This window comes from Podarcis pityusensis (genome assembly GCF_964106645.2).
Source record: "Podarcis pityusensis genome assembly, chromosome: 12".
In the NCBI taxonomy this organism is placed as follows: domain Eukaryota; kingdom Metazoa; phylum Chordata; class Lepidosauria; order Squamata; family Lacertidae; genus Podarcis; species Podarcis pityusensis.
In genome coordinates, this window is record NC_138037.1 from 930,363 (window position 1) to 954,506 (window position 24,144).

Consider the following 24,144-nt stretch of genomic DNA (forward strand, 5'->3'; position numbering starts at 1 on the left):
AGCGTGGCCTGGGCAGTCAGGAAATGCTGTGGGGCTGGCATATGGGAGCCAAAAGCACAAAGACCCGGGGGGGGGGAGGTGCAGGTGCAGTCAGAGGCCCACAGGAGAGGCTGCCTGCCCTTGCCATGCCCTTTGCCCAAACCTGGCAAGGAGCCTTGCGGCTTCCTGCCAGTGCCCAGACCTGCCTTCCCTTGATCTGCAGCCTCTCTTGGGCGCCCCTTGCCTGCCCCTGCTGTGTGCCTGCAGGAGGACGGGCCACAGGGCTACAGGCCAGCCCCTGTCTCTCTCCCCACCCCCACCCCCGCTGCCTGCTCCCCACCCCCTGGCAAGAGGATGGCCGCCGCTGCCCAACTTTGGAGCGCTTGACTTCGCAGCTCAAATGTTCCTCTAATGGAATGTAGATGGAGTGATGGAGGGAAGGGAGAAGATGAGCAAAGTGCCGGCTCTATTAACGGTTTTCAGTGTCTAATTAAATGCAAATAACTAGCATTAAAGCCCCATTACGGCTGAGCATCCAAGCCCTCCAAAGTTGGGAAGTTTGCAAAGTGGGGGCTTTGTTTCTCGGGCGAACGCAGCCGTTGCCTGCAGGTGGGTGGTGGGTGGACAGAGTGTGCTGGCAAGGAGCGGTTTTCCCCGGCTCGGGGCGCCTGCCCAGCTCTGCCCGCCTCCCCTGCCAGCCCTGCTGAACCTCTCCCTTCAGTCTGGCGAGTTGGCAGCTGGGGAGAAATCTTTTGGAAGAGGAAATCTGGTGTTCTGACCGAGGGGCAAGGCCAGGGTCTTAATGGGTGGCGATGGAAATGGAGTCCCCACTGGCCGCTGGAGGCGGAATCTTTTCAGAGATCCCACAAAAGCTGCAGCCACAACAAATCTCCTTGTTGTTTCTGCTCCAATGCGCATGTTTGGCATTCATGGCTCCAGCTCCCTCCAGCTGGCTTTCTGGGGGGGCCTCTCAACGCTGCAGCTCGGAGCCAGGTCCCGGCCAGCCTCACATGCCCTGCCAAAGATGGGTTGGGGCTGGGCCCCCAGGCAGCCTCTGCCATGCCCTGCCCTTGCCTGGTGCTGCTGCTGCTGAACATTGGAGTGCCCGGGGCTGTGCAGAGTCAGTGCCACAATGTTGCCACCCTGGCAGGGCAAAGGGGGATGGCACGCAGATGGGCGCTTGGTGCACAGGAAGAGGAGACCTCGGTGTATCTGGAAGGGAGTCGGTGGGAGGGTGGAAGGGTGTATTTCCTCCTGAAGGTCTTAGGGGAACGGGTCAGGATGCCTGCCCGGGCTCCACAAGGGTCTGCTCCTCACCTGGCCTGGTGCGTGTCTGGAATTCTGCTCTGGATTCCAGAGGAAGGAGAGGTTTGGGCCTTGTGGAGGGGGGCAGAGTGCATCCGGACTGTGGGGCTTGCTCTGCCCTTCCACCCGAGGCGTCATTGGTGCGCGTGGGGCTGGCTCGTTGGCTTGATTGTTCCCCTCTTAAGCGCGCATGGCTGGCATGTGCTCTGCCCTTCGCCCCGGCCAGGCACGTGCCCTGCCCCCCCGTCCCCCCGCCCGCACCGCAGGGGCAGAGAGCGCGATTGGCTCCCCCAAGCCCGGTTGCTTTGCCTGCTGTGATCATGTCACGTCGGGCTCTGTCGATGTTAACATCTCATTATCTTTGTTACTGTAATTACATTATCCGCTGCTTTATGCAGAATTATTCTCCAAGGACTAATTGATGGATCCATGTTTAATTCATTAATCATTAGCATCAAATTCGACAATTACAGTGCACACTGATTGTGGAATTTCAAATGTAATGAGGGAAGAATTAACAAAGAAAAGGGAAACCTGTTTGGCTGCTGCTCTGCTGCTCACTACGGGGGTGATGACATTGAGGCAGGGGGAGAGGCGGGGGGCCGGCAGGCAGAGCAAAGACCCCTCCCTCGCCTCTGGAAGCAGGGGTCTCTGGACTCCCCTGCCCTGGGAATGGGGGCAGCCTTCTTCAAGGGGTCTCTTCCCTGCCAAAGCTGAGCGGCCTCAGGTGTGAGGCATGACTGCAAAACAGTTCCTCTCCTGGCAGAAATGTCTATGTGGCTCCCCACTGGATCTTGGCCAGCCCCTGTTCTGTGTCCAGGCAGCCCTGGTCTTCCCTGCACATTCCCTTTGCTGCCTCCTTAAATGCCCCATTAGCTGTGCCCTTCCTACCCGCCCCTCCGTAAAGTATTTTTTTTCTTGTGTTGAAATCTATCAGAAATGCAAATAAATAATAATAACAGCAACAATAATGAAATTTTAGTCTAAAAGGCCATAGATGGTTTAATTAGCCAAAGGCCTTTACTGTTTTAAAAGCATGCAATGATATAGTGTATGACTCCTTAGCAAACCCAGCTGTGCATCATACATAAATGGAAGGTGTTATTTGGGGGCGGGGGGTTAGAAGCAGCCTGCAGACCTTATAATCTTGTAGAAAGTTGCATTTTAAGTTTGAAGGCTCGGAGAATTAAACCGCTCCGTCATGTAATGGGTGATGAGCAGCAGTGCCTTCAGCTCTTCTGCTGAACTGCATGCCATCTTCCCCATCCTGGCGCCTTCCAGACTACAACTCCCATCAGCCCAAGGGCTACATGACACTGAGACTGATGGGAGTTGCCCTTAACTCAGGTGTGTCTCTTTTACACCTGCCCCAAGCAAGAGGCACACCTTTGGCATGGACTCATTTCTCTTCGCTGAATCCATGCCTGGAAGATCCATGGATCTCTTGATGTTTTGTAAAATTGATTGATCATTTTTATTTGATTTTGCAAATATAATTTTATAACAGTCCAAATACAGTGGTACCTCTGGATGCGAACGGGATCCGTTCCGGAGCCCCGTTCGCATCCAGAAGCGAACGCATCCGTGCATCCGCCCATGCGCGGGTCGCAATTCGCCGCTTCCGTGCATGCGTGTGATGGCATTTTGAGCATCTGTGCATGCGCAAGCGGCGAAATCCGGAAGTAACATGCTCTGTTACTTCCGGGTTGCCGCGGAGTGCAACCTGAAAATATTCATCCCGAAGCTACTTCAACCCGAGGTATGACTGTACACATCCATATATAGAGATTACTCTGAATCTCCAGACTTCTCCCCATCCCCTTCATGGGTCCTATTATTTACATTTAAAACTGCATATTATTCTGTAATCAATCCATCCATATTATAGTGTTTGTTATGTTACAAGTGAGATTAAAATCCTGCTGATGTTTTCATCCGCCTGCAGTGGTCTCCTAAATAGATTATAATTTCCCCCCATTCTTTTTAAAAGTTGTTGTCCTCTAGGGTTCCTGAGCTTCCCAGTCAACTTTGCCATTTCGGCATAGTCCCTCTGCTTGTTTTTCCATTCCTCTCTGGTCGGGACTCGTTCTTCTGTCCGCCTCTGCGTGTGTTTTGTAAAATTGAAAAACAGCCCATAGAGGTGGGCTAGCAAAGGCCACGAGGCAGCAGTTCTGACTTGGAAGGTTGCAGCTGCGGCTGGGGAGGGGGGGCTGCTCATCCTTTCCCACTTGCCATTCCCCTTCCCTTGTCTAAATTCCCCGTGCCCTTGCGCCCGGCGCTGGGAACAGGCACCTGTTTTCTGCCTGGGCCCTGATTGCCATGGGGGGGGGCGGGTTCGGTCACGAAAAGAAGCTTAGGAGAGAAAAGGTGTCTCTTCCCTCAGCTCCCCCCCCCCCCCCACTTTTTAAAGTTTTATTTTTGCTTTAAGAATTCAGGTGGTGATCTGAGCGTGGAGCTGGCACACCTTGGCTGGGCCCTTGGCTTTGTTCCCTGGGGTCCTGCCAAACTTCCCCCATCCTCCGGGGGGGCGGAGGGGGCCTGAGTTTGGGAGGCACCAGCAGCGGCCTCACCACTGTGTAGCGGGGGGTCTGCTTGGCAGATCTGCCTGGCTCGCACCAGCCGCTCATTCTTGGGGGGCTGCACCTATATATATATATATATATATATATTAATATTTGTTCCTTTTCCAACAATTTAAACACTACAAAAAAAATAAACAATACAATACAATACAAAAACAATACATAACACTAACACATTAAACTAACAAAACAAAACAAAAACAGTTTAAAACACATCAAACAGTTTCAATATCTTATCTTTCATTCACTTATTTCAATGACCTCCTCACACCTCCCTTTTTGTATTCCACTTCTGTTAATTGTTTCAGCAATTCCTTTCCATCTTCCTCTGCTTTCTATCCTTTAATTATCTTAACACATTCTAACCTTATTTTTCCCTTTAATACTCTATTAATCTATTTATACTTAATTCCTTATAACATTTCTACTAAAGCCATATAACTTCATTCCTACATTGTCCTAACATTCATTGATTTTACAGTATTTCTGTAAATAGTCTTTAAACTTTTTCCAGTCTTCTTCTACCGACTCTTCTCCCTGGTCTCGGATTCTGCCAGTCATTTCCGCCAATTCCATATAGTCCATCAACTTCATCTGCCATTCTTCCCGAGTGGGTAAATCTTGTGTCTTTCAATACTTCGCGATGAGTATTCTTGCTGCTGTTGTTGCATACATAAAGAAAATTCTATCCTTCTTTGACACCAATTGGCCAACCATGCCCAGGAGAAAGGCCTCTGGTTTCTTCAGAAAGGTATATTTAAATACCTTTTTCATTTCGTTATAGATCATCTCCCAGAATGTCTTAATCTTTGGGCATGTCCACCAAAGGTGAAAGAATGTACCTTCAGTCTCATTACATTTCCAACATTTATTGTTGGGCAAATGATAAATTTTTGCAAGCTTGACTGGTGTCATGTACCACCTATAAATCATTTTCATTAAATTTTCTCTTAGGACATTACATGCCGTAAATTTCATACCTGTGGTCCATAACTGTTCCCAGTCAGCCATCATTATGTTATGTCCAACATCTTGTGCCCATTTAATCATAGCAGATTTCACCATTTCATCTTGAGTATTCCATTTCAACAGCAAGTTATACATTCTTGACAAATTCTTGATTTTTGGATCTAACAATTCTGTTTCCAATTTTGATTTTTCCACCTGGAAACCCAACTTTTTTGTCCAGATTGTATGCCTCCATTATTTGATAATAATGGAGCCAATCTCGCACTCTGTTTTTCAATTTTTCAAAGCTCTGCAATTTTAATCTGTCTCCATCTTGTTCCAGAATTTCCCAATATTTCGGCCATTTGGCCTCCATATTGAGTTGCACCTTTATATTTTGATTTGTGTCATAAAAATTTGTACACTGCTTGATTATTAAAAACCAAAACCTCAAAGCGGTTTACAAAGGATAAAGGAAGGAAATCAAGATGAAAATACAGCTGTACTTTAAAGCATGCAAAAGTTAAAATACTAAAACAGATTAAAGGCATGTGTTCCTTCCAGCGCCTGCTTCTTCGGTCATCCAGAGCAATCTGGCGGCGGCGGAGCTCTCCTCACAAAACGCCACTCCCTGGCAGGATTACTGTTCCGCTCTTTATTCTGAAAGGGTCTCCATTTTTATTTGTTCCATTTTTTTTATTTCGTAAAATGGCACACTGCCTGGTTGTGGTTTGCAAAAGCATAAAATGAGAATGGCAGGATAACATTTCAATAGTTTTAAGACACACACAAAATTAAGATTCACAGCAACTTTCTAAGAGTCTGGGGAGGCTGGTTTAAGCAAGAATATTTTTAGCAGGCCCTTTGAAAGGTCCAGTGAAGGTGCCTGCTGGATGTCAAGAGGCAGGGAGTTCCACAGGGTAGCTCTGGAATCGTTGAGTTCTTGCCAATGTGGAAAGGGTATTATGGGGTGCCTGGGATAGTGCCAGTTCCACTGATGGAGGGGGCACAGGTCAAGTAAATAAAGAGAGGGTGGGGGAGGGGTCCAGGTTCCCCCCTCCTGCCCCCAGGGGCCTTTTCCTCTCGACTCGCAACAGGCTTTGCCAGCTGCAGAAATGGGTCTTTGCCACCACTGTTCACCTGTTAGGGCTTTAGACAAGTGCGCTTGAGGCTTTTTGTGTTTTTAACTGTTTATTTTATATGTGAATCAACTTGGACTGTGGTTTAGGAGGCAATGAATGAATCGCCGTCAATGCTAACGCTGCTCCTGCCTTAGGAGGGAGGAGTCTGGTCAGTGGCGGAGGCCAGGGGGTTCAGGCTTTGCCATGCTCAGTTCTCAGAGCACTTCCTGCTTAAAAGGTCTCTGGCAGCAACGCCAGGGGAATTTCAGGGGGTGTTGGCCGGACTGGGATCGGTGGCCCCTCGGAGGGGGGTGGGTGTCAGTAGAAGGCAGCTCCCTGCGCTGTTGTGCATCATGTTTTAGTTGAGGAGCAACTTGCACAATTGATACAAAATGAGCATCATAGGATAACAAAGAGCACAATGTCCTGTTAAGGATCTCCTGTCCCTCTCGATCAGACACAGCTTGGAAACCCGGAAATGATCTCTTTCAGCTTCTGCCTTCTGGAAGAAGGTCCAGGGTTCTAAAGACCAGGACTAGCTGCCTGAGAAACAGCTTCTACCCAAATGCAATTCTGGTTTTAAATGCAGTATAAGGAGTATATTGTGTTGTAGTATGTTGTATTTTAAAATGGGGTTTCAGAGTTTTTAGGGGTTTTCGAATGTCTTATGTAGATTTTTCAATTTCATTGTTCCGTATGGGGCAGTGACAATAAAGATATCGTATCGAAAGCTAAGCCCCTGAGCCCCACAAGGCTGGCTTTTTTGGAGGAGGGGTTTCGTAGGTGTTTGCTTCCTTTACTGCATTTGCCCCTCACCTTTCGCCAAGGAGCTCAAGGTGAGCTGGTCCCCCCAGGTGTGCCCGTTTCTGCCAGAGAGAGCCCGTCTAAGGGGAGCAAGAGCCATCAGCTGCCTTCATGTGTTTCAGCAGTTATCGGGCTCTGCCCTTGTGAGCAATCCTAGAATCAAGATTGTAGAGTTGGAAGGGACTGCCAAGGGTCATCGAGTCTGACCCCCTGCGATGCAGCAATCCTAGCCGAAGCATCCCTGACAGGTGGCCAACCAACTTCCGAAACCACCAAGCAAAGAGAGCCCACCACCTTCCAAGGTTGTCCATCCCACCAGCAAACAGCTCTCACCCTCAGAAAGTTTTCTCTGCGGTTTAGTCAGAATCTCTTCTCCTTTGAATCCGCTAGTTCGGGTCCCACCCTCTGAAGCAGCAGAAGACAATTGGCACAGCCTCTTCCTGCCTTCAGGGACGCGGGTGGCGCTGTGGTCTAAACCACAGAGCCTAGGACTTGCCGATCAGAAGGTCAGCGGTTCGAATCCCCGCGACGGGGTGAGCTCCCGTTGCTCTGTCCCTGCTCCTGCCAACCTAGCAGTTCGAAAGCACGTCAAAGTGCAAGTAGATAAATAGGTACCGCTCCGGTGGGAAGGTAAACGGCGTTTCTGTGCGCTGCTCTGGTTCGCCAGAAGCGGCTTAGCCATGCTGGCCACATGACCCGGAAGCTGTACGCCGGCTCCCTCGGCCAATAAAGTGAGATGAGCGCCCCAACCCCAGAGTCGGTCACGACTGGACCTAATGGTCAGGGGTCCCTTTACCTTTACCTTCCTGCCTTCACCTGGAGGATAAAGAGGAGGGTGGGGGTCATTTGTCCCAGGGCCTCTCCCTCAGCAAGGCCCTCCCTGTCTCTGCCAGCTGAGTCTGGCTTCCAGCTGCTCCCTTCCCAGCGCCCAGATCTGTGCTGATGGGCTGACACTCAGGGGCTGCTCCAGTGACTCCTCGCCTGCCTGCCATGCCATTTCCAGCTGCACAGCTCTGTGAAATAGCTTTCCAAGGTGTCTTTCTGCTCAAACTCCCTCCCTCTCTCCCTCCTGACTCCCCAGAGCCTTGCAAGAGAAGGCCTCCCCTCCGCTCTTGGCCCTCAGCTGCCTCCCGGGAGACCTGCAGAGAACGATGGCAAAGGACCCTCTGGTGCCTTGGGCAGTGGCTGGAGCCTGCCAGTTTCCTAGCGGGCTAACTGGGTGGCTCCAAGTTTCCAGAGGCCGCTGTGGGGCCTTTTCTGTCTGTCAACCGTCGGGCCTCCTGGCGTGACAGGCAGGGAGGGAGGGAGCCTGGCAGGGGTTCCACGTAATGCTTTGCTGTTGGCCCCTGTTTTGCCACGGGCACATGGGGCTGCCGTTCCTGCCCTTGTTGGCTGCTGCTCCCAAACGCGCTGTCGGCAAAGCCCAGCCCAGAGGGGGTGCAGTGAGTGAGCTGTCCTTCCACAGCCTCCACCTGCCCCCCCCCGCCGCCGCCCAACACACACTCCAGGCCCCCTCTTGGAGGGGAAGGCAGAGACTGATTCCCCATCAATGGAAATGGACTTGAACTGGCACAGCGAGTGGCTGGATGGATGAAGGACGACAGCAAACTAATGTGGGGGGGGGTGTTGTGTGACCCATTGTGCACTTTCTTCAGAATTCCTCATTTGAAACTTGAACAGGGGACTCAAGGGGAGGCTCTGCCCCTGCGAGTCCTCTGAGCACCCCGCCCCCTTGGACCTCCATCTGAGGACTGTGCTGGGCCCATTTTCTGCAGCACTGCAGAATGAGCTTGTTGCTGTGTGGGCACCTGTGCCCCCTTCCCTTTCCCCCTGCTGCCGCCGATGGGCAATTTCAGCCTCCAGCTTCCTTCTGCCCAAGCCCCCCTGCTCCACCTGCCTTGCCTGGCACATGCCAGCTCCCAAGGACCGGGATCCTTCAGAGGGAGAGCTGCCGCCATGAACACAAGTTGCTGCCTGCCCCCCTCAGCGCCAGGCAGTGACCTCGCCTGGCTGATGAGCTGCTGGCAGCTTGGCTCCTGCCTCCCCACCACGAGCCCCTACTGAACCTGAATGTCTGTTAACAATGGCTTGTTGGGGGGGGGGCATCCTTGCCTGCAGGGCATTGGCCCTCCTTTTCTGTGCCCAGCACAGAACTTCAGCTAACCTAACTGATGTTCTGAGCCCCCCAGCCAGGTGTGTCGCAGGTATTGGCTGTCTGGCATCTCAGGCGAGTGACAAATTTGAGTCATTCTAGTCCAGAGCAGTTTGGGAGCTCTTCTTCTCAGCAGGTGTAGTTCACCTGAGTTCTTCACAAATCCCACACCAGGGTCCTTTTTAAAAAAATTAAGGAGAGACAGGAACGACGCTTATCTCAGGTGGACTTCCAAATTAGGAAGCTGAATGTGGGAAGATTCAGGGCAGAAAAAAGAAAGTTAAACGATGGAATTTGCTCCCCCAGAAAGCTGTGGTGGGCTCCCGCTTGGGTGGCTGGAAAAGAGGGTTGGACAGGAGGGCTCTCGGTGGCTCATGGGCACAATGGCCGGACTCTGACATCCCCAGCTGGAGGTAGCAAAGCTTCTGCTTCTGGCGGGGTATAATATATTATTATTATTATTATTATTATTATTATTATTATTATTACTATTACTATTATTACTATTATAATTATCCATTTCTTTTGTGAAAACCCAGCCTGGCTAGTCTCCCTGGCAGCTCCCTCTCCCTGCATAAAACTCATGCGCCTGTTGAGCCAGTGAAATAAGACCTGATTTGCACCTTGCGCTAGGATGGAAGTCAGGAGTGGGAGGCCGGGAGACGCCGGGTGGGCATTCCAGAGGGCCTGTGCCCACGATGTCATTGTTCTGCCCAGAGGCGGGAGGGTGGCTGGTGGGGGGAGTCAAGGTCTTGAGAAGGCTGCCCTCCTCCTCTTGCTCCTCCTGCTGCTAGAGGCAGGTCCAAGACATTTTGCCCCCTGAGATGGACCCCAGAATGCTGTCCTTCTCCCCACCAGGGAAGAAGGGGCGAGAGAAGTTCTGCCTTAGGAACAAGGAGGGAAGGAAGATTAACGTTGGGATCTGCTGCCCCAGTGAATCTCCTTCCCTGGCAGCCCTGGCTGGGACCTTGTGGCTCCCCGTCGTCTCCAGCTTCTGGCTGGGGGGGTCTTGACCATGGCTGCTCCTGCCTGCCGCTGCTGCGGCCCCTCCCCTCCTGCCAGGCAAGGCAGCAAGAGAGATGGATGTGGCAGCCGGGAGCCGAGCACCAGCTAATTACCCTTCCGAGTATGTCTTGTAAATTAAGGGCTAATTAGAGGCAAAGTCAGTGTCATGGTTTTACACGTGTTTTTCAGGCGCTGAACCGCCAGAGGGAGGGGGAGCTCAGCGGAGCAGAGAGCGGGCGGCCCTGTCACTCATCCCAGGGTGGGGCAGGGGATGGGGCCAGCAGAGCAGCAAGGCTCCCCTCGGACCCCAGACCCCTTTACACCTCTCCTGGCAATGGTCAGGTTCGGGGCTTGCTCTCTATAGGACCACAAGGCTCTGGCCGGGTTTGGCTTGAGAGCAGCTGCGGTTGCTTGGAGCCCCAGCTGTGTGGGGTGGGCAGCAGGGGCTCGGGGGCTGCCTTGGCCCAGCCTCTCTCCTCCCCCCAGCTCCGAGATCCTAGAGGTTGGAAAGGGACCCCCAAAGGGCATCTAGTCCAACCTCCTGCAATGCAGCAATCACAGCCAACACATCCCTGACAGACAGCCATCCAGCCTCTCTTTAAAAACCTTCAGGGAAGGAGAGTCCGCCCCCTTCCAAGGAGGGAGTCTAGCCAGGATGGTGCCCCCTTGTCTCCCCATCAGCCTGTGGCTCCCTGCCGCCCTTGCCGTGGTCCTCTGTCTCCCAGGCCCTGCCTTCCGGGATCAGTCTTGGGCCGAGAAGAAGTGGCTGTCCTCTCCCACTTTCTCTCTGGAAGTGCCCAGGGCTGTGAAGATGGGGGGGGGGGCTTCCTTGAAATGGGGCAGGCGATGGGCTGGCCAGCTGGGGCTGCTTGGCCCCCTTGCGCAGTGCAATGGGAGGGGAGCAGCGTCCGCGCTGACGGCTTTTGCTTGGTTCTTCCCAAAAGTTTCGTTCCCGTAATGTAAGAAGATATAAATGCCGGGACACCCTGGCAGAGTGAGAGTTCCTGTGTGCCAAGGGGTTGGCAGTGCCAAAGAGGGAATCCTGAAGGGCTCTGCAATATCCCCTCCGTGGTTCTCTGGCCAGAGGGTCAGGCTGATCCCTCACAGGACCCCACTGTCTGTCTGTCTGTCTGTCTCCCACTGATGCCCCTCCTGCTGTCCTTTCCATCAGATGAGTCAGGAGGTGCCAGGCCAGAGGTGGGTGCCTTGGCCACTACAGGCACAGGCAGACAGGCAGGTCAGAACTTGTGGGCAGCAGGAACGTAGCCCCCTTCTCACCCTGGCCCTTGCCTCTCTCTGTCCCCCCCAGCCCCAGCTCCCTGCTGGCTCCCTTGTGAATTCCCCCACCACAGGAAGCTGCGATTGGCCTCTCGGGCAAGTGGCCCCAAGGACCGCATACTGGGGGCAGAGGGAGGGGGGCACAGCTTGTTGCTGCCCCGCTTTGGTGGTGGCTGGGGTGGGAAGCTGGCGTGACTCAACAAAGCTGTTTCCCCAAGCTGCCCTCGACAGGTGTTTTTCAGGCATCGTAAAACAGCGCCATTTAGCAGCTTACCTGTAGCCTTTAGGAGCAAAGGTGCCTTTTTGCGTGCAGAAGGACTGGAGCTCCAAGCAATGGGGGGGGGGGGGCATCAGGGCAGCCAGCCCCCCATGCCCAAATATGGTGGCTCCGCCTGCCCTCCTCTTGTTCTCAGAGGCCCCAGTGGCCTCCCAGATCCTTGGGTCTGGCTCCATCCCTCCGCTGCAGATCCCACACGCCCAGATGGGTCTCCCCCTCACCCGGGGCTGTCTCTCTCCTGCAGGCGCCCCCCACTCGGCCAGCAGCACCTCCCTGCACTCAGAGCGCTCGGGCAGCGGCACCAACCTGGTGGGCTTCAGCCTGAAGCCGGATGGCGGCGGGGGAGCAGGCTTGCACCAGCGCTCCTACTCTGTCTCCAGCGCAGACCAGTGGAATGAGGCCGTCGTCTTGCCTAGCAACGCCCCAAACCCAGGTGAGTGGCAGCAGCCGTGTGTGTGTGTGTGTGTGGAGGGGGGGTGAAGGGAAGGGGTTTGCGAGTTTTGTGCTGTGGGAGGTGGGCAGACCTGCTGCGGTTTGCCCCTGCAGCTGCCCCTCCGTCTCTCAGCCCCTGTCTTCAGAGCTCAGCCCATGGAGTGGGGCTGCTGCCATGATGCAGGCCAGAAATTGCCCCCCCTCCCAGGAAGGTGGGGGTCCCCTCCGCCTCACTCCTCTTTGCCCTCCCCATGTCCTGCTCTTTATTCCAAGCCTGGGGCCCCGAAGTGTTTCCACAGGGATTGGGAAGGGGAGAAGGCAGGGGGAAAGGGGCCACCCCAGGCAAGGCCCCACTTTGCCCAGGGCCAGGGGAGGTCGGAGGTCAGGCCTGGAGGGGCAGAGAGGCAGCAAGGGTCTTCTGCCTCCCAGGGGAAGGCTCTGGCCACCCTCTCACGCCTGCCTGCCTGCCTGCCTGCGGATGTGCTGGACCCGTTGGCTGGCTGCAATGAGCAGGAGCCCCAGCAAAAAATCTCTCCTGCCTCCCCCCTCCCTCCCTCCTGCACGGGTGTTTCAGGACAGTTGAGTGAATTAAAATAATTCATACATTTCCCAACGTAGCCACTTTGCCGAATTGGAAAATAAATGCTTCTGTGCGGCATCCATCACTCGGTGCTTCCTGGCTCTGCCGCCGCACTAAAAAAGCAGTTAAATGCACATCAAGAGTGGAGGAGCCATTTCCATGCCTGCTCGCCCCCTTGTCGTTCTCATTAGCGCGGCAGCCGCCCCCCCCTCCCTCCCAGGGGCTTTCGCAGTTTAAAGAGAGCCTCTTTATGATCATTACCGGAGTCCGACTGCGCCGCCGCCATTTGGAGCTGGGGAGGCTCCTCATTTGTAACTGTGAAAAACTATCAATTTCGGCGCGCCTGATGCAGCGCCTCCATCATTGGCCCCATCAGCTCCCTGCTGGAAGCGAATTAATCAGACTGTTACTGCTGATGGGGCAGAGCGAGAGAGAGAGAGAGAGAGAGAGAGAGAGGGAGAGAACGAGGGAGCGGGCGGGAGCCAGCCAGCCAGTGGATGTGGGGCATGGCAGAGGGCTCCTCGCCCATCGCCCAGGTGGGGAGGACCCTGCCTGCGCCACCAGGACCTGCCCTGGCCGGAGGCAACAGCAGAGGAAGTGGGGCTCTGGCCCCTGGCGGTGAGGGGAGGGTGTCCTTATAGCAGGCCAGGGGCAAACAGTGGCCGGAGACCCCCTGCGGCTCTGGGAGCCCTTGGCAGATGGGGAGGTTCACCGGTCTGCCTGCGTGAGCGTCGCTTGGGGTGAGGAGTCTCTTCCCGTATAGGCGGGTTGGTCTGGATGACCTTGGAGGTGCCCTCCGCTACCACATGGCCCTGTTCCCAGGGCTTTTCCTGCAGCCCTGGCAGGGGCTGCATCCGTGTCGAATTCCACCCTGGTCCCCCTGGGTGTGGGAGAGTTTCCAAAACACCCCCCTCCTTGCCTACGGTCCTCAACCTCTGGAAAGAAGAACAGCCGGAACAGTGGAACGGGGAAACGCGGGGGCCAAATGTGGTCCTCCCATTCTCTCCGCCTGGCCCCTGGGCCTCTCCCCAGCCCTGCCTTGCACTCTCCTAGGGAGCTTTTGCCCGGCTGCAAGGCGTCCTTGAGCTCTGCTTAACAGGTGGGCGTCAGCAGAGTCTTGCCCAGCTGATGAAGCCCACTTTGGTTGCCCATTCTTGCCCCACACATGCCCCCAGAAGAGAAAGTGGCCCTCTGGCTGGGAAAGGCCTCCCCCCCCCCAATCTGGCAATAAGAAGAGCCTCCTGCCACATTTGCCCCAACCTCCTGCTTCCCCCAGTGCCCAGCCAGATGCCTCTGGGAGGCTGGCAAACAGGGCAGGAACTCTCTGCCACCTAGGATGCCCAGTGCCTGCTCCCCTGGTCCCAGAGGTGGCGTGTGGCCCCCGGGACTGGTAGGCACTGGCAGGAGTAAGGGCCCCGGCAGAGGAGAGAGGTGGGGAGGAGGCCGTGAGTCAGGCGCCTGTCCTGGGTGAGGGCTGAGGGGTCAGGAGCCCTTCTGAGGTTGGCACTGCACGACTCGCCGTGGCTGTGGATCCTCCAGGGCCAGCATAGGAAGGGCAGGGCTTGTCCTCTACTCGGACGCCAGCCCAGAAGCCACTGACTTGGTGAGGTCCCCGTGGCTGGGCTCCATCCAGGCCCCCCGGCAAGGGGGCCAGTTCATGCAGCCATGCTGGGAAGAGAGGCAGTCTCCTCATACCGAGACGGAGCATTTGGTCCGTCTGGCCTAGTGGTGTCTGCATGGACAGGCAGCAGCCTTTTCCAGCACCACACGGTGATGCCTAGGGTGTGTGTGTCTGAGACCTGCTTGCAGGGCAGCCCCTCTGCTGCCAAGCTCTGCCCCTTCCCCACATTGGCCCTGGCTGGGTTTGCAACACATGGGGCTGCCCCATGGCCAGACGTTTCCTGTGGCCAGAGCCCCACAGCTGAGCACGGATGAGTCTGTAGCCCAAGGACAGGATCCCCCAGTGTGATTGGGCCCCTGCTTCCCCCTGGGCCTGGCTGGGGGGTGGGCAGGCCCCTTTCCCTTTGCAGAGGAGGCTGAGAGAGACCCCTTTTCCCTGCTCTGTGTGGGGTTCTTTCCCACTGCCCCTCTCCACCTGTGGCTGAGGCCCTGCTGGCTTGTCTCTGCGGGGCCCTGAATCCCTCACTAACCTCTGCAGCCGGGGGGGCGGGTAAGGGGGCATCCTGAGCAGGGCAGGATCCAAAGGAAGTTCAGCCCATCACCTGCCTGTCTCCCCTGCCCCCTGGCATGGCAGGGGTTCCAAAGCAAGAGGGGCTTCCCCCAAACTCTGGGGGGGGGGGCAAAGTCCTCCTCACAAACAGTTGGCATTAAGGACATCGGCTCCTACCCTGCGCATTTAATCCAGTGCAACTTGATGTGGTTTCATTCTTTTTATTTCATAAAATTTGCACGCCCCTTGATTGTAGGAAACCTCAAAGCGGTTTACAAAATGAACGTTGGGTGGTGGGACGTTGGGGGCTTTTTAGTAACGCAGGTGAGCCTGCTGTTTGTACCGGGGGTCTGTTTGCAGAAGGGCGGGGGCAGCCCACTCCCCCCACTCCCAGTGAAGGGAGCCCGATGTCTCTCTGGAGTTGGAGGAGCCCCCCCCCCCAAAGCCCCTGCCCTTGTGGGGTGCAGGGGCAGCACTGCCCGGGTTCCCTAGCCGAGGAGGGTGGGGTTGGGCCGGGGGGGTCTGGAGCGCCTGGCGGGGGGGCTTCCGCATTTATGCTGATTGGGAGCCGGCGCTCTCTGCTCCGCGGCTGGAATTGAATGTCAGGCTTCTGATTTTGTTGCTGGTCTCTAATGAAATTTGACATTTAATGGTGAGAGCTGCGGCGGCGTGTGTGCGTGTGTGTGTGATCGGAGCTTGATTAGCGCACTCTAATTGACAGTAATTAGCCAGCTCCCTGATTGTTTCTAATTCTGCTATTAATTGTAAGGAACAGTATGATTGAGGATAAATTTGGCGCATGGCAGGCAGGGATATGGAAGGCGCTCGCGGGGACCCTCCCATTCCTGCCCCATTGGTGGGGGGGGATCTGCTCTGCCCTTGGGGGGGTGGCCTGGCCCTTTCGGTGGGGGGCAGGGGAGGCATTGATATCCCCCAATGGGGGGATGCCTTCCTAGGGGCAGAAAGGTAGTGGAGGGGTAGGTTGCCTGCTTTTATTGTAGAGTTGGGGGGTTCCCAGGGGTCATCCAGACCAACCCCGCCTGCGTGGGGCCTGGGGGTTGGCAGGGTGGGTGTGCCGCGGACGGCGCGTCTGACGCTCTCTCTCCTCTTTCCGCCCCCAGCCAACGGCACCGCCGACTCCCTCAGCTCCAGCCCCAACGTGTCCAGCACCGCCAGCCCCAAGCTGGAGCCCCCACCGTCCCCCCACGCCAACAGGAAGAAGCATCGCCGGAAAAAGAGCACGGGCACCAGCCGGCCGGACGGGGCTGGGACGGTGGCCGAAGGTACCTTGGGGAACTTGCCTGGGGAGGGCGAGGGTGGGCCTGATTCCCCCTTCAAGGCGCAGGCGCCCCCAGGAGAGGGCAACAGAGTGGGGGCTTCCGTCCCAGGCAAGCAGCTGCTGCTTCCTCGGAGGCTGCGTGAAATCACAGAACTGTAGATTTGGGAGGCAGCCCAAGAGGCACCTAGTCCAGCCCCCACAGTGCAGGAGTCATGTTGTGAATCCTTGTTCAGCCTCCAGAGCATGTGCAGAGTCCTTTCTGTTGCCGCCTAGCTGGGAGGGCCTTGAGAGCGGTCAGGGGCCTGTCCTGAGCCTCGAGGCCTGGCCCTCCTTCCTGCCTCTTTCTGGGGCCTGCCTGCAGGGGCGTTGTGCTTCCCAGGAAAGCCCGGCACGATTCCCAGCCTTCCCTCCGGGGTCTGTGGGGAAGGGGCTTCTCGCTTGAGCGGGGCAGCTTGGGTTGTGCAGGAGGGAAGAAATAAATATCCATTAGAAGTGGTGTTCAGGGTGGAAGAAATAAATATCTGCTGCCTTGACAGTGAGGCCGCTAGTCCTCAAGGAGGGAGCGGGAGACCTCAGCTGAGTCTGTCTCCTCCTGGTCTGTGCCATGCCTGGCCTGGGGGGGGGGTGTTTGTTCCCCTCGCCTAGGCTTGTGAGCTGTGTGTCCCAGGGGAGCTGAGTTAAACCGTAGCAATATCCCAGGGGTCTAGCACATCCTTAGAGGCTTTCAGGGGTGCAGGTCACTGAGCTGAGGCCTTCTCCTCCCCCCTTGACCTGCTGGCAATGCAGAGGTAAGGCATTTGCATTGGTTAGTGGATATCTTCCCATGCTCAGGAACCCCCGTGGCTCCTTCTGGCAACATCCCAGGGCCTCTCGGGTGAAGGGGGGCTTTGCATTCTCAACTCCAGCACCCATTTATCCCTTGCTGCACCTGCTGTGCAGAATGACGATTTGGGGCAGACTGGGGGGGAGGGCAGACCCGACCTTCTTTTCCTGCGGCTTGATGGGGCCCCCAAGCCCCCTTGGCATTCTGCTTGCTCCTCATTTTGCAGCGCCCAGGAATCTGCTGGCTCCCTGCATCCCCCTCCCCCTATCCCACGCCAGGGCCCCCTTTCCCCCCAGCGGAAGAGGCATTTGGGGCTGGGGAGGGGGGCTCCCCGCAGGCAGGCAGGCAGGCAGGCCCCAGTGCCTCAGGTTGGCACCCTGGGAGAGTGGGTGAGGTCTCGGGATGAATTGCCATCAGTTTATCTCATTTAGGAGGTAATCAGAGGCGAGGACGTGCGGCGCAATTGAATCTTCGTTGTTCTGAAGTATCATAAATCACGCACGGAGCTGTTGCTTTTTTACATGGCCGCATGTTAAAGAGCGAGGCGCCGCCGCCACTGTGTCAAACTGCTCAGGGAGCGTCTGCAAAGTGCACCGGGGCGCGTCAGGCAGCCGTGGCAGAGGGCGGCGGAGCAGCCCCCCCCCCCCCGCCCAACTTTTGCAAACTCCCCGACCAGCTGGGTGCGTGGCGGCTGAACTCCTGGGAGCAAAACGTGGCCGGTGGGGCTGGGGTGCGAGGGATCGGGGCAGGGTTCCTCCTCAGCTACCTCCTCCCGGCCAGGGTCCCTTGGCTGTCTGTCTGTCCCTGGCCGATGAAGAAGTCCTCCTGGGCTTAAGGAGGGAGGCAAGGGGCTCGGCACCGGCCTGGGAGCCCCTCAGCACCTTCCTGAGCAGCAGCCCAGTGATGTGCTTTTGTCGCGAAGCCCACGCAGGGAAACCGGCGGGCTGGCGAAGAGTTTCTTTGGGGCGGTGGCTGTGATTAATGCTGCCTGTCAGGGCCTGTCGTAGAACCTTTGCCCCCACCAGACTGCCAGGGATTACGCCTGGTCTCCATGTTCCTCCTGCTCCTTGACAGCCCTGCTGGATCCTTGCCCCCCACCCTGCCCCATGTCCCTTTGGGAACCTTGCCTCCCCACTTCCTGCAATGGAGAGGCAAGCTAGGAAGCTGCCATGCCCCCTCCCTCTCTCCCCTCTCCAGCCCCCCAACCCCCTGCTTCTGGCTGCCCCTTCCTGGCCTGTCCGCCAACCACAGGGGCTGTGCTAGGGGGAGGCCCCACTCCTCACTTGTGAGGGCCCCCCCGCTCCGTTTCCATGGGGCGGCCTTCAGCCGTGTGCTTGTGGGCTCCCTCCGTCTGCCTGGCAGTGTGGGGTGGAGGGGGGAGGAGGGGGGCTGTCCCTGATGCACTAATACAGGTTAGGAATATTGGGTTTAATGAGCTGCAAAATGAGGCGGTAGCGCGATGACATTTACGAATGGCGCCCGCCTCGTGCATCCCCCCCACAACGCCTGCTCGATTGCGGAGGTGCCAAGTCCCTCTCCGAGCGATGAGGGGCTGCCATGATGCCAGGGGGCAGCCTCGCTCGTGGGGCTCCCTGGGCATGGGGGGCCCGGCTGCAGATCCCGCTCGCACCAGCAGCCCTGGCGTGAAGAAGGCAAGAGGGCAGGTGCTTTGCCAAGGAGCAGCGGAGGGTGGCATGGGGCCAGCCCCATAGAGAGTGGGGTGGCGGATCTCTCCCTCCTCCCACGGCACCTGCTGAGGGACATCCCCCCGGGACTCCTCCGGCACGTGCTCCCTCCTCGGAAGATGCCCTGGGGAGCAGGTGCAGGCGAGGGGGGTCTGGCTTGGCGGGGGGGCGCCTGGCCTCGCTCCCCTGCTCCCCTCGTGGCCTTGCTAATTTCCCTCTCATTTGGAGGGCTTGTTGCCCAGGCAGCGTTGGAGACGAGGTCGCGGGGTTAACACCCATTAGCAGCCGCTGCCGCGGCAAGGAGGCTGCCTGGCTTGCTCGGGAGTACTTCAGAGCGTTCAGCCTGCGAAACATCATCAAAAAATAATCAAGAGACGCACTCGCTCATTCCACTGCCCACTAATTCCTGGGGAGCCACACGCGGACGTGGCTTAGCCCTCCCCCCTTCTCACACCCTTCCTGGCCAGCCCCACGGCAAGCGAGAGATCCGGAGCAGGAGACTCTCCGTGCCAAGCCCCCCGCGGCCCCCTCGCCAGCCTTTCCGCAGAAGCCCATCCCAGTCTCTCGTCAAATTACCCAAATGCTCCTCTAATTTCTCAGTTGGTCAGTCACTGAGCTAATGAGTTTGGGGAGGGGGGAGCGAGCTGCTGGGCCCAGAGGAATGCACTGAAATGGGGGGGGGCTGCATGGCAAGGCGCTGAGCTCTCTTCCCCCTCCCCATTGTTTCTCCGCATTGGAGTCCCGCAGGAATGGAGAGGACCCGGGGGGGGGGGCGGGAGGGTGCCCAGGCAGCCTCCTCCTCCCCTCATGGCACAGAAACATCCTCTGTTCCAGACACAGGCTGCGGGGGTGAGATGGGCAAGGGACATCCAGAGCTGGAAGGGTCATCCAGCCCAACCCCCTGCACTGACCCCAAGGACAGGCTGCTGGACAGGGGGGCAGTCACAAGGAAGGGTTTGGCAGTCCTTGGGGCCCGAAAGGTTCACAAGGAGATGCTCAGGGCAGAGACTGAGGTGTGGGAAGCCAAGAGAAGGCCTGGCCAGGGCTTTCTTCCCTTGACCCCAGCTGTCTCTCTGTGCTCCTCAAGAGGTGGGTGGGCAACAGGTTTAAAGCCTTGGCAGCTTTCCCATGATGCACTGGGGGAGGGAGTGGCGCTGGAAGGAGGGAGCTGTGAGCCCCAACCCCTGGCTGAGCGGGCGCCATCTGGAGAGGGAGGCCGGGCTCTGGGCTCCCACCCCCCTGGGGGAGAGGACTCTGGGGCGCCTGTTCTGCTCGCTGGTTCCCCTCCGGTTGACTGTGAGAAGAGGAGGCTGGACTAGGTGGGCCATGGGCCTGATCCAGCAGCCTGTCCTTGGGCTCATTGCAGGGGGTTGGGCTGGATGACCCTTCCAGCTCGCTTCCGTGATCCAGCCACCACCAGGCAAATGGTCCATTGATGGGAGGACTGCCTGCTTCTGCAGGAAGGACGCCTTGGGCAGCTGCAGGGACAATGGTGCTTGTGCCAGGCCTGTGGCTTGGCAGGCGCAGAGGCGCTCCCTGGAGCTGGGGGGGGGCTCCCAAGGGCCCTCCCTGGAGGCCCCTGCCTGACCTGACTGGGTGTGGGGGGAGCAAGCCAGGTGCCCCTGGGGGCGAGGGAGCGTGGGGTCTGGGGAAGGGGCCTGGCTCCCAAGGCAGGACTCCTTTTCCTCTGCGCTGCCTGTCTGTCTCTCACAGAGAGTGAGGAAGCCACATTATGGAGCTGAGGATGTTATTTGCATAACACTAATTAGGGAATTACACATCATTTTGCTATGAGCTGGAGCCTGGGCTGTGGCATCGCATGGGATGATTACTCCTGGCCCCCGGCAACTCCCCTCCAGGGCGGGAGCAGCAGCAGCAGCTGGGCAGGCATCTGCCCTGGGGGGGAACCCCCCTCGACAGCCCCTGCAAGCTGCCCATCTTCTGGCCACCTTTCTCTGTCCATCTTTCTCCTTGCCTCTCCCCAAGATGCCTAGGCTGGTGGTGATGGTACAGTCCAGCCTGGATCCGGCCACCAGGCACTTCTGGGTTGTGACCCGTTGGCTGGATGCTGCTGCTGCCCATGCATGATGCTTGTCTAGGCCAGCTGTGCTGAGCCTGGTCCGTGGAAGCCGTGGGGAGAGACCCTTCTGCCCAGAGAGGGCTGGATCTGTGCTCCCCCAGCATCACTCGGACTGTATAGACCACCCTTCATAAGGGGCAGCTTGCAACATTGCATACACACCACGGCATGTTGAGTAGTTGTGTTGCATTTGATGGGACTTTATTGCTGCCCATCTGAAGATTAGGCTGGGGTAGAAATGGATTAAGTTCTTCCCTAAAGGAGGGGAGTAATAGAGGGACAAAGGTTGCCTGGGAGTCAGTGCCAGGGGCTGCACGTCAAGGTTTGGAGCCTGAATAGCGTGGGGGCTTTGCCATCCCTCGCACCACCCGACTCTCCTCCAGGAAACGAGGTTTGTGATGTGTCTTCCCTTTGCTGGAGACAAGGGACTGGGTTGGAGAAAGAGCTTGCCTGCTTTGGCCATCTGGCAGCTGCCATCCGCCCAGCCCTCTTCAAATAATAATAATAATAATAATAATAATAATAATAATTTATTATATATACCCGGCCCATCTGGCTGGGTTTCCCCAGCCACTCTTTGCGGCTTCCAATGAAATATTAAAAATGCAATAAAACATCAAACATTAAAAATTTCCCTGAACAGGGCTGCCTTCAGGTGTCTTCTAAGAGTCGGGTGGTTATTCATTTCAAGCGAGCCTCTCCGCTCTTTCTCCTCCAGAGCAAGGCGAGTCCTTTGAGTTTGTCATTGTCTCTCTGACGGGCCAGTCGTGGCTCTTTGAGGCCTCCACGGCAGAGGAGAGGGAGCTCTGGGTGCAAGCCATTGAGAGCCAGATCCTGGCAAGTCTCCAGGGCTGTGAGAGCAGCAAGAACAAGGTAGGTCTGTCGGGGGGGGGGGCAAAGCGGCTGTGATCCGCGGCCTGCCGGGAGGGGATCATAGGCCAGGTTGCCATCCCCTTTCGCCAGCAGGGGTGTGGGGTTGCCCTGCTCCTAGGGGGACAGGAGAGGCGGAGCAATGGGGTGAGGGCAGGGCAGGGGCAGCAGAAGAGCCCTGGGTTGGGGCAGAACCTCTGTCTGGGTTGAGGAGGGTCTCTCTGGCTTGGCACCTGCAAGACGCCCACAGCACACCTGGCCCTCGAGGCAGGACCCAGATGCTGGAGTGCCCTTGCACATGGGCAAACTCACTTTCTCTCACTGCTGGGGGTCCACGTGCAGATCTGAAAGCGGGGGGGGGGGGGCGGAAGCATCCAGGTCCAAAGATCCTGGCAGTTCTGATTCATGGTGCCTGAGGAAATTGGGCAAGGCTGGTCACAGTGATGGCGCTTCAGCCCCTGCAGCCTGTGTATTGGCTTTCTCCTGTTGCTTCCCCCTCCTTTCCCAGTGGCCCTGAGCAGGAAGGAGGCAGATGGGGGGAGACAGGAACCCCTCACAGGACGCAATGTCTGCCTTTCTTTCAGGCTCGCCTGGGCAGCCACAGCGATGCGCTCGCTCTGCAGTCCATCCGCACCGTGCGCGGAAACAGCTTCTGTGTGGATTGCGATGCGCCCAGTGAGTGATGGCCTGGCGGTGGCGGGGGGGCGAGGAGCAGGGGTGTCTTTTCCTGCTGACAGAAGCTCCTCCACAGATCTGGACAGAGCAATCGGAGGTGGCAAACTGTTGCCTTGGGGGGTGAGGGAAAGCTCTCTGCCAGTGTGTGCCCAGGGCACTCTGGGCATTTTGTATCCCACAGAAGAGAGCGGCTCCTGAAAGCACTGCGCCAAAAGTGCTTTTTGGGTTTTGGCAGCTGCCTGCTGCAGCCAGGATGCCCCCACCCACCCAGACCCTTTTCTCCCCCACCGGCCCAGCCTGGGAGGGGCGCTTTTGCCCTGCGATGATTCCTCGCTGCCAACGGTCAGCCCTCACCAAACGCATCTCTGTCTAAAGCCAAACATGGGCAGGGGGAGTCTGGTGCCCTGCAAAAAAAAAAAAAAGCCAAGGCAGGGAGGGGGCTGTTGTCCTAACCCATTCCCAAAGGTATTGGGTCGGAGGGAGGGACACGGTGGGAAAGTCAGCTTCAGGTGCAGATGACTCTTGGGGGGCTCTGCAGAAACTCCTGGGGTGCTGAGTGGGTCCTTTGGGGGGGGTCTCTAGGCATTCCCTAACACCCTGCCCTCGTCTGGACCCTTAAATCTCACCTGAACTTGGTTTCTATGGGGAGAGAGGGAGGGGGAGCCAGCAGAAGCCACTCTCTGGCAGGCAGGCAGGCTCCTGAGGGCGGGGGTCCCTTTCAGGTGTTAATTTGCCTGCCCCTCCGCAGACCCGGACTGGGCCAGCCTCAACCTGGGCGCCCTCATTTGCATCGAGTGCTCCGGCATCCACCGCAACCTGGGCACGCACCTCTCTCGCGTGCGCTCCCTCGACCTGGACGACTGGCCTCTGGAGCTGGTGATGGTGATGACGGCCATCGGCAACACACTGGCCAACTCCGTGTGGGAAGGCGCCATCGAGAACTACCCCAAGCCGCCCCCGGAGAGCTGCAGGTAGGCTGCGCCTGACGGAGGCCGCTGCGCCCCCTACGGCCAGGGCTCCCGGACTCGCCACTCAGGCGGCTGACCCTTGGGGGCCTCCATGCGCTTGGTGGGGGGAAGGTGCTCTTGTGCCTGGTTCTAGAAAGGGGGCCAGAGGTGCCCCCCCCCGTCCTCTCACTTCCCTAGTGCTTGTGTTGGATTGGGGCAGCAGCCTCAGGCTGGGAGAAGAATCCCTTCCCGGGGCGGGGCAGGACCAAGCTCAGAAAAAGGGGTGAAACCTGAAGGAATTCCAGTCAAGTGGGAGTTGCTTTTTGTTTGAGATGGCAAACAAAAAAGTGGTGTGTGCATTTTTCAATAAATAAGAGGAGAGGCTCAAAACATCTGGCAGCCCGAGGCCAAGGGCAAGCTGCCAACTAGCCTGGCCACTGAATCTTACTCCTGCGCTGGTGAGGGGGCAGCTGCCCTCTGACAAAACTGAGGAAGCAGCAGGCTAGCAAACTGAAGGGACTGGCGGGGGGCACCCTCCCCCTCCCCCAGCACCTGCTGCTGGGACAAACATCTAGCCAGTTTGCGATAACCAGAAGGCTGTAAATTTAGGGTGGAGGTTGCAGGAGGAAGAGTTGACTGTTTGAAGGCGTGGATTTGCATCTCGGACCTGCCAGATTGAAAGGCCCCAAAAGGCACACACTCACAAAGGGGCGTCAGAATTGCGAGAGTACTTCTCTGTGACCTCAAACACATGTAGTCTGAGAACTGGACGTTCATAGACTTAGTGGTGTTGTTGTTTAGTCGTGTCCGCCTCTTCGTGATCCCCTGGACCAGAGCACGCCAGGCACTCCTGTCTTCCACTGCCTCCCGCAGTTTGGTCAAACTCATGCTGGTAGCTTCGAGAACACTGTCCCACCATCTCGTCCTCTGTCGTCCCCTTCTCCTTGTGCCCTCCATCTTTCCCAACATCAGGGTCTTTTCTCTTCTCATGAGGTGGCCAAAGTCTTGGAGCCTCAGCTTCACGATCTGTCCTTCCAGTGAGCACTCAGGGCTGATTTCCTTCAGAATAGAGAGGTTTGATCTTCTTGCAGTCCACATTCTAAGCTAGGAATCTGAAATTTGGTTCATGGGCGTCTCTGGTTTTTAGGAACT

The 24,144-nt window shown here is 57.1% G+C and overlaps 1 protein-coding gene across 3 annotated transcripts in view; it reads left to right on the forward strand.

The window, feature by feature from the left end:
* Nucleotides 1-24,144, forward strand: part of AGAP3 (ArfGAP with GTPase domain, ankyrin repeat and PH domain 3) — a 102,334-nt gene that overhangs the window by 74,663 nt on the left and 3,527 nt on the right. For all 3 annotated transcript variants that reach the window (XM_080975409.1, XM_080975408.1, XM_080975410.1), the window contains 5 exons: nucleotides 11,696-11,884; nucleotides 15,755-15,916; nucleotides 21,219-21,373; nucleotides 21,955-22,045; nucleotides 22,794-23,016. In XM_080975409.1, the coding sequence (XP_080831535.1) occupies nucleotides 11,696-11,884; nucleotides 15,755-15,916; nucleotides 21,219-21,373; nucleotides 21,955-22,045; nucleotides 22,794-23,016 (820 nt within the window). The remainder of the gene's footprint in view (nucleotides 1-11,695; nucleotides 11,885-15,754; nucleotides 15,917-21,218; nucleotides 21,374-21,954; nucleotides 22,046-22,793; nucleotides 23,017-24,144) is intronic.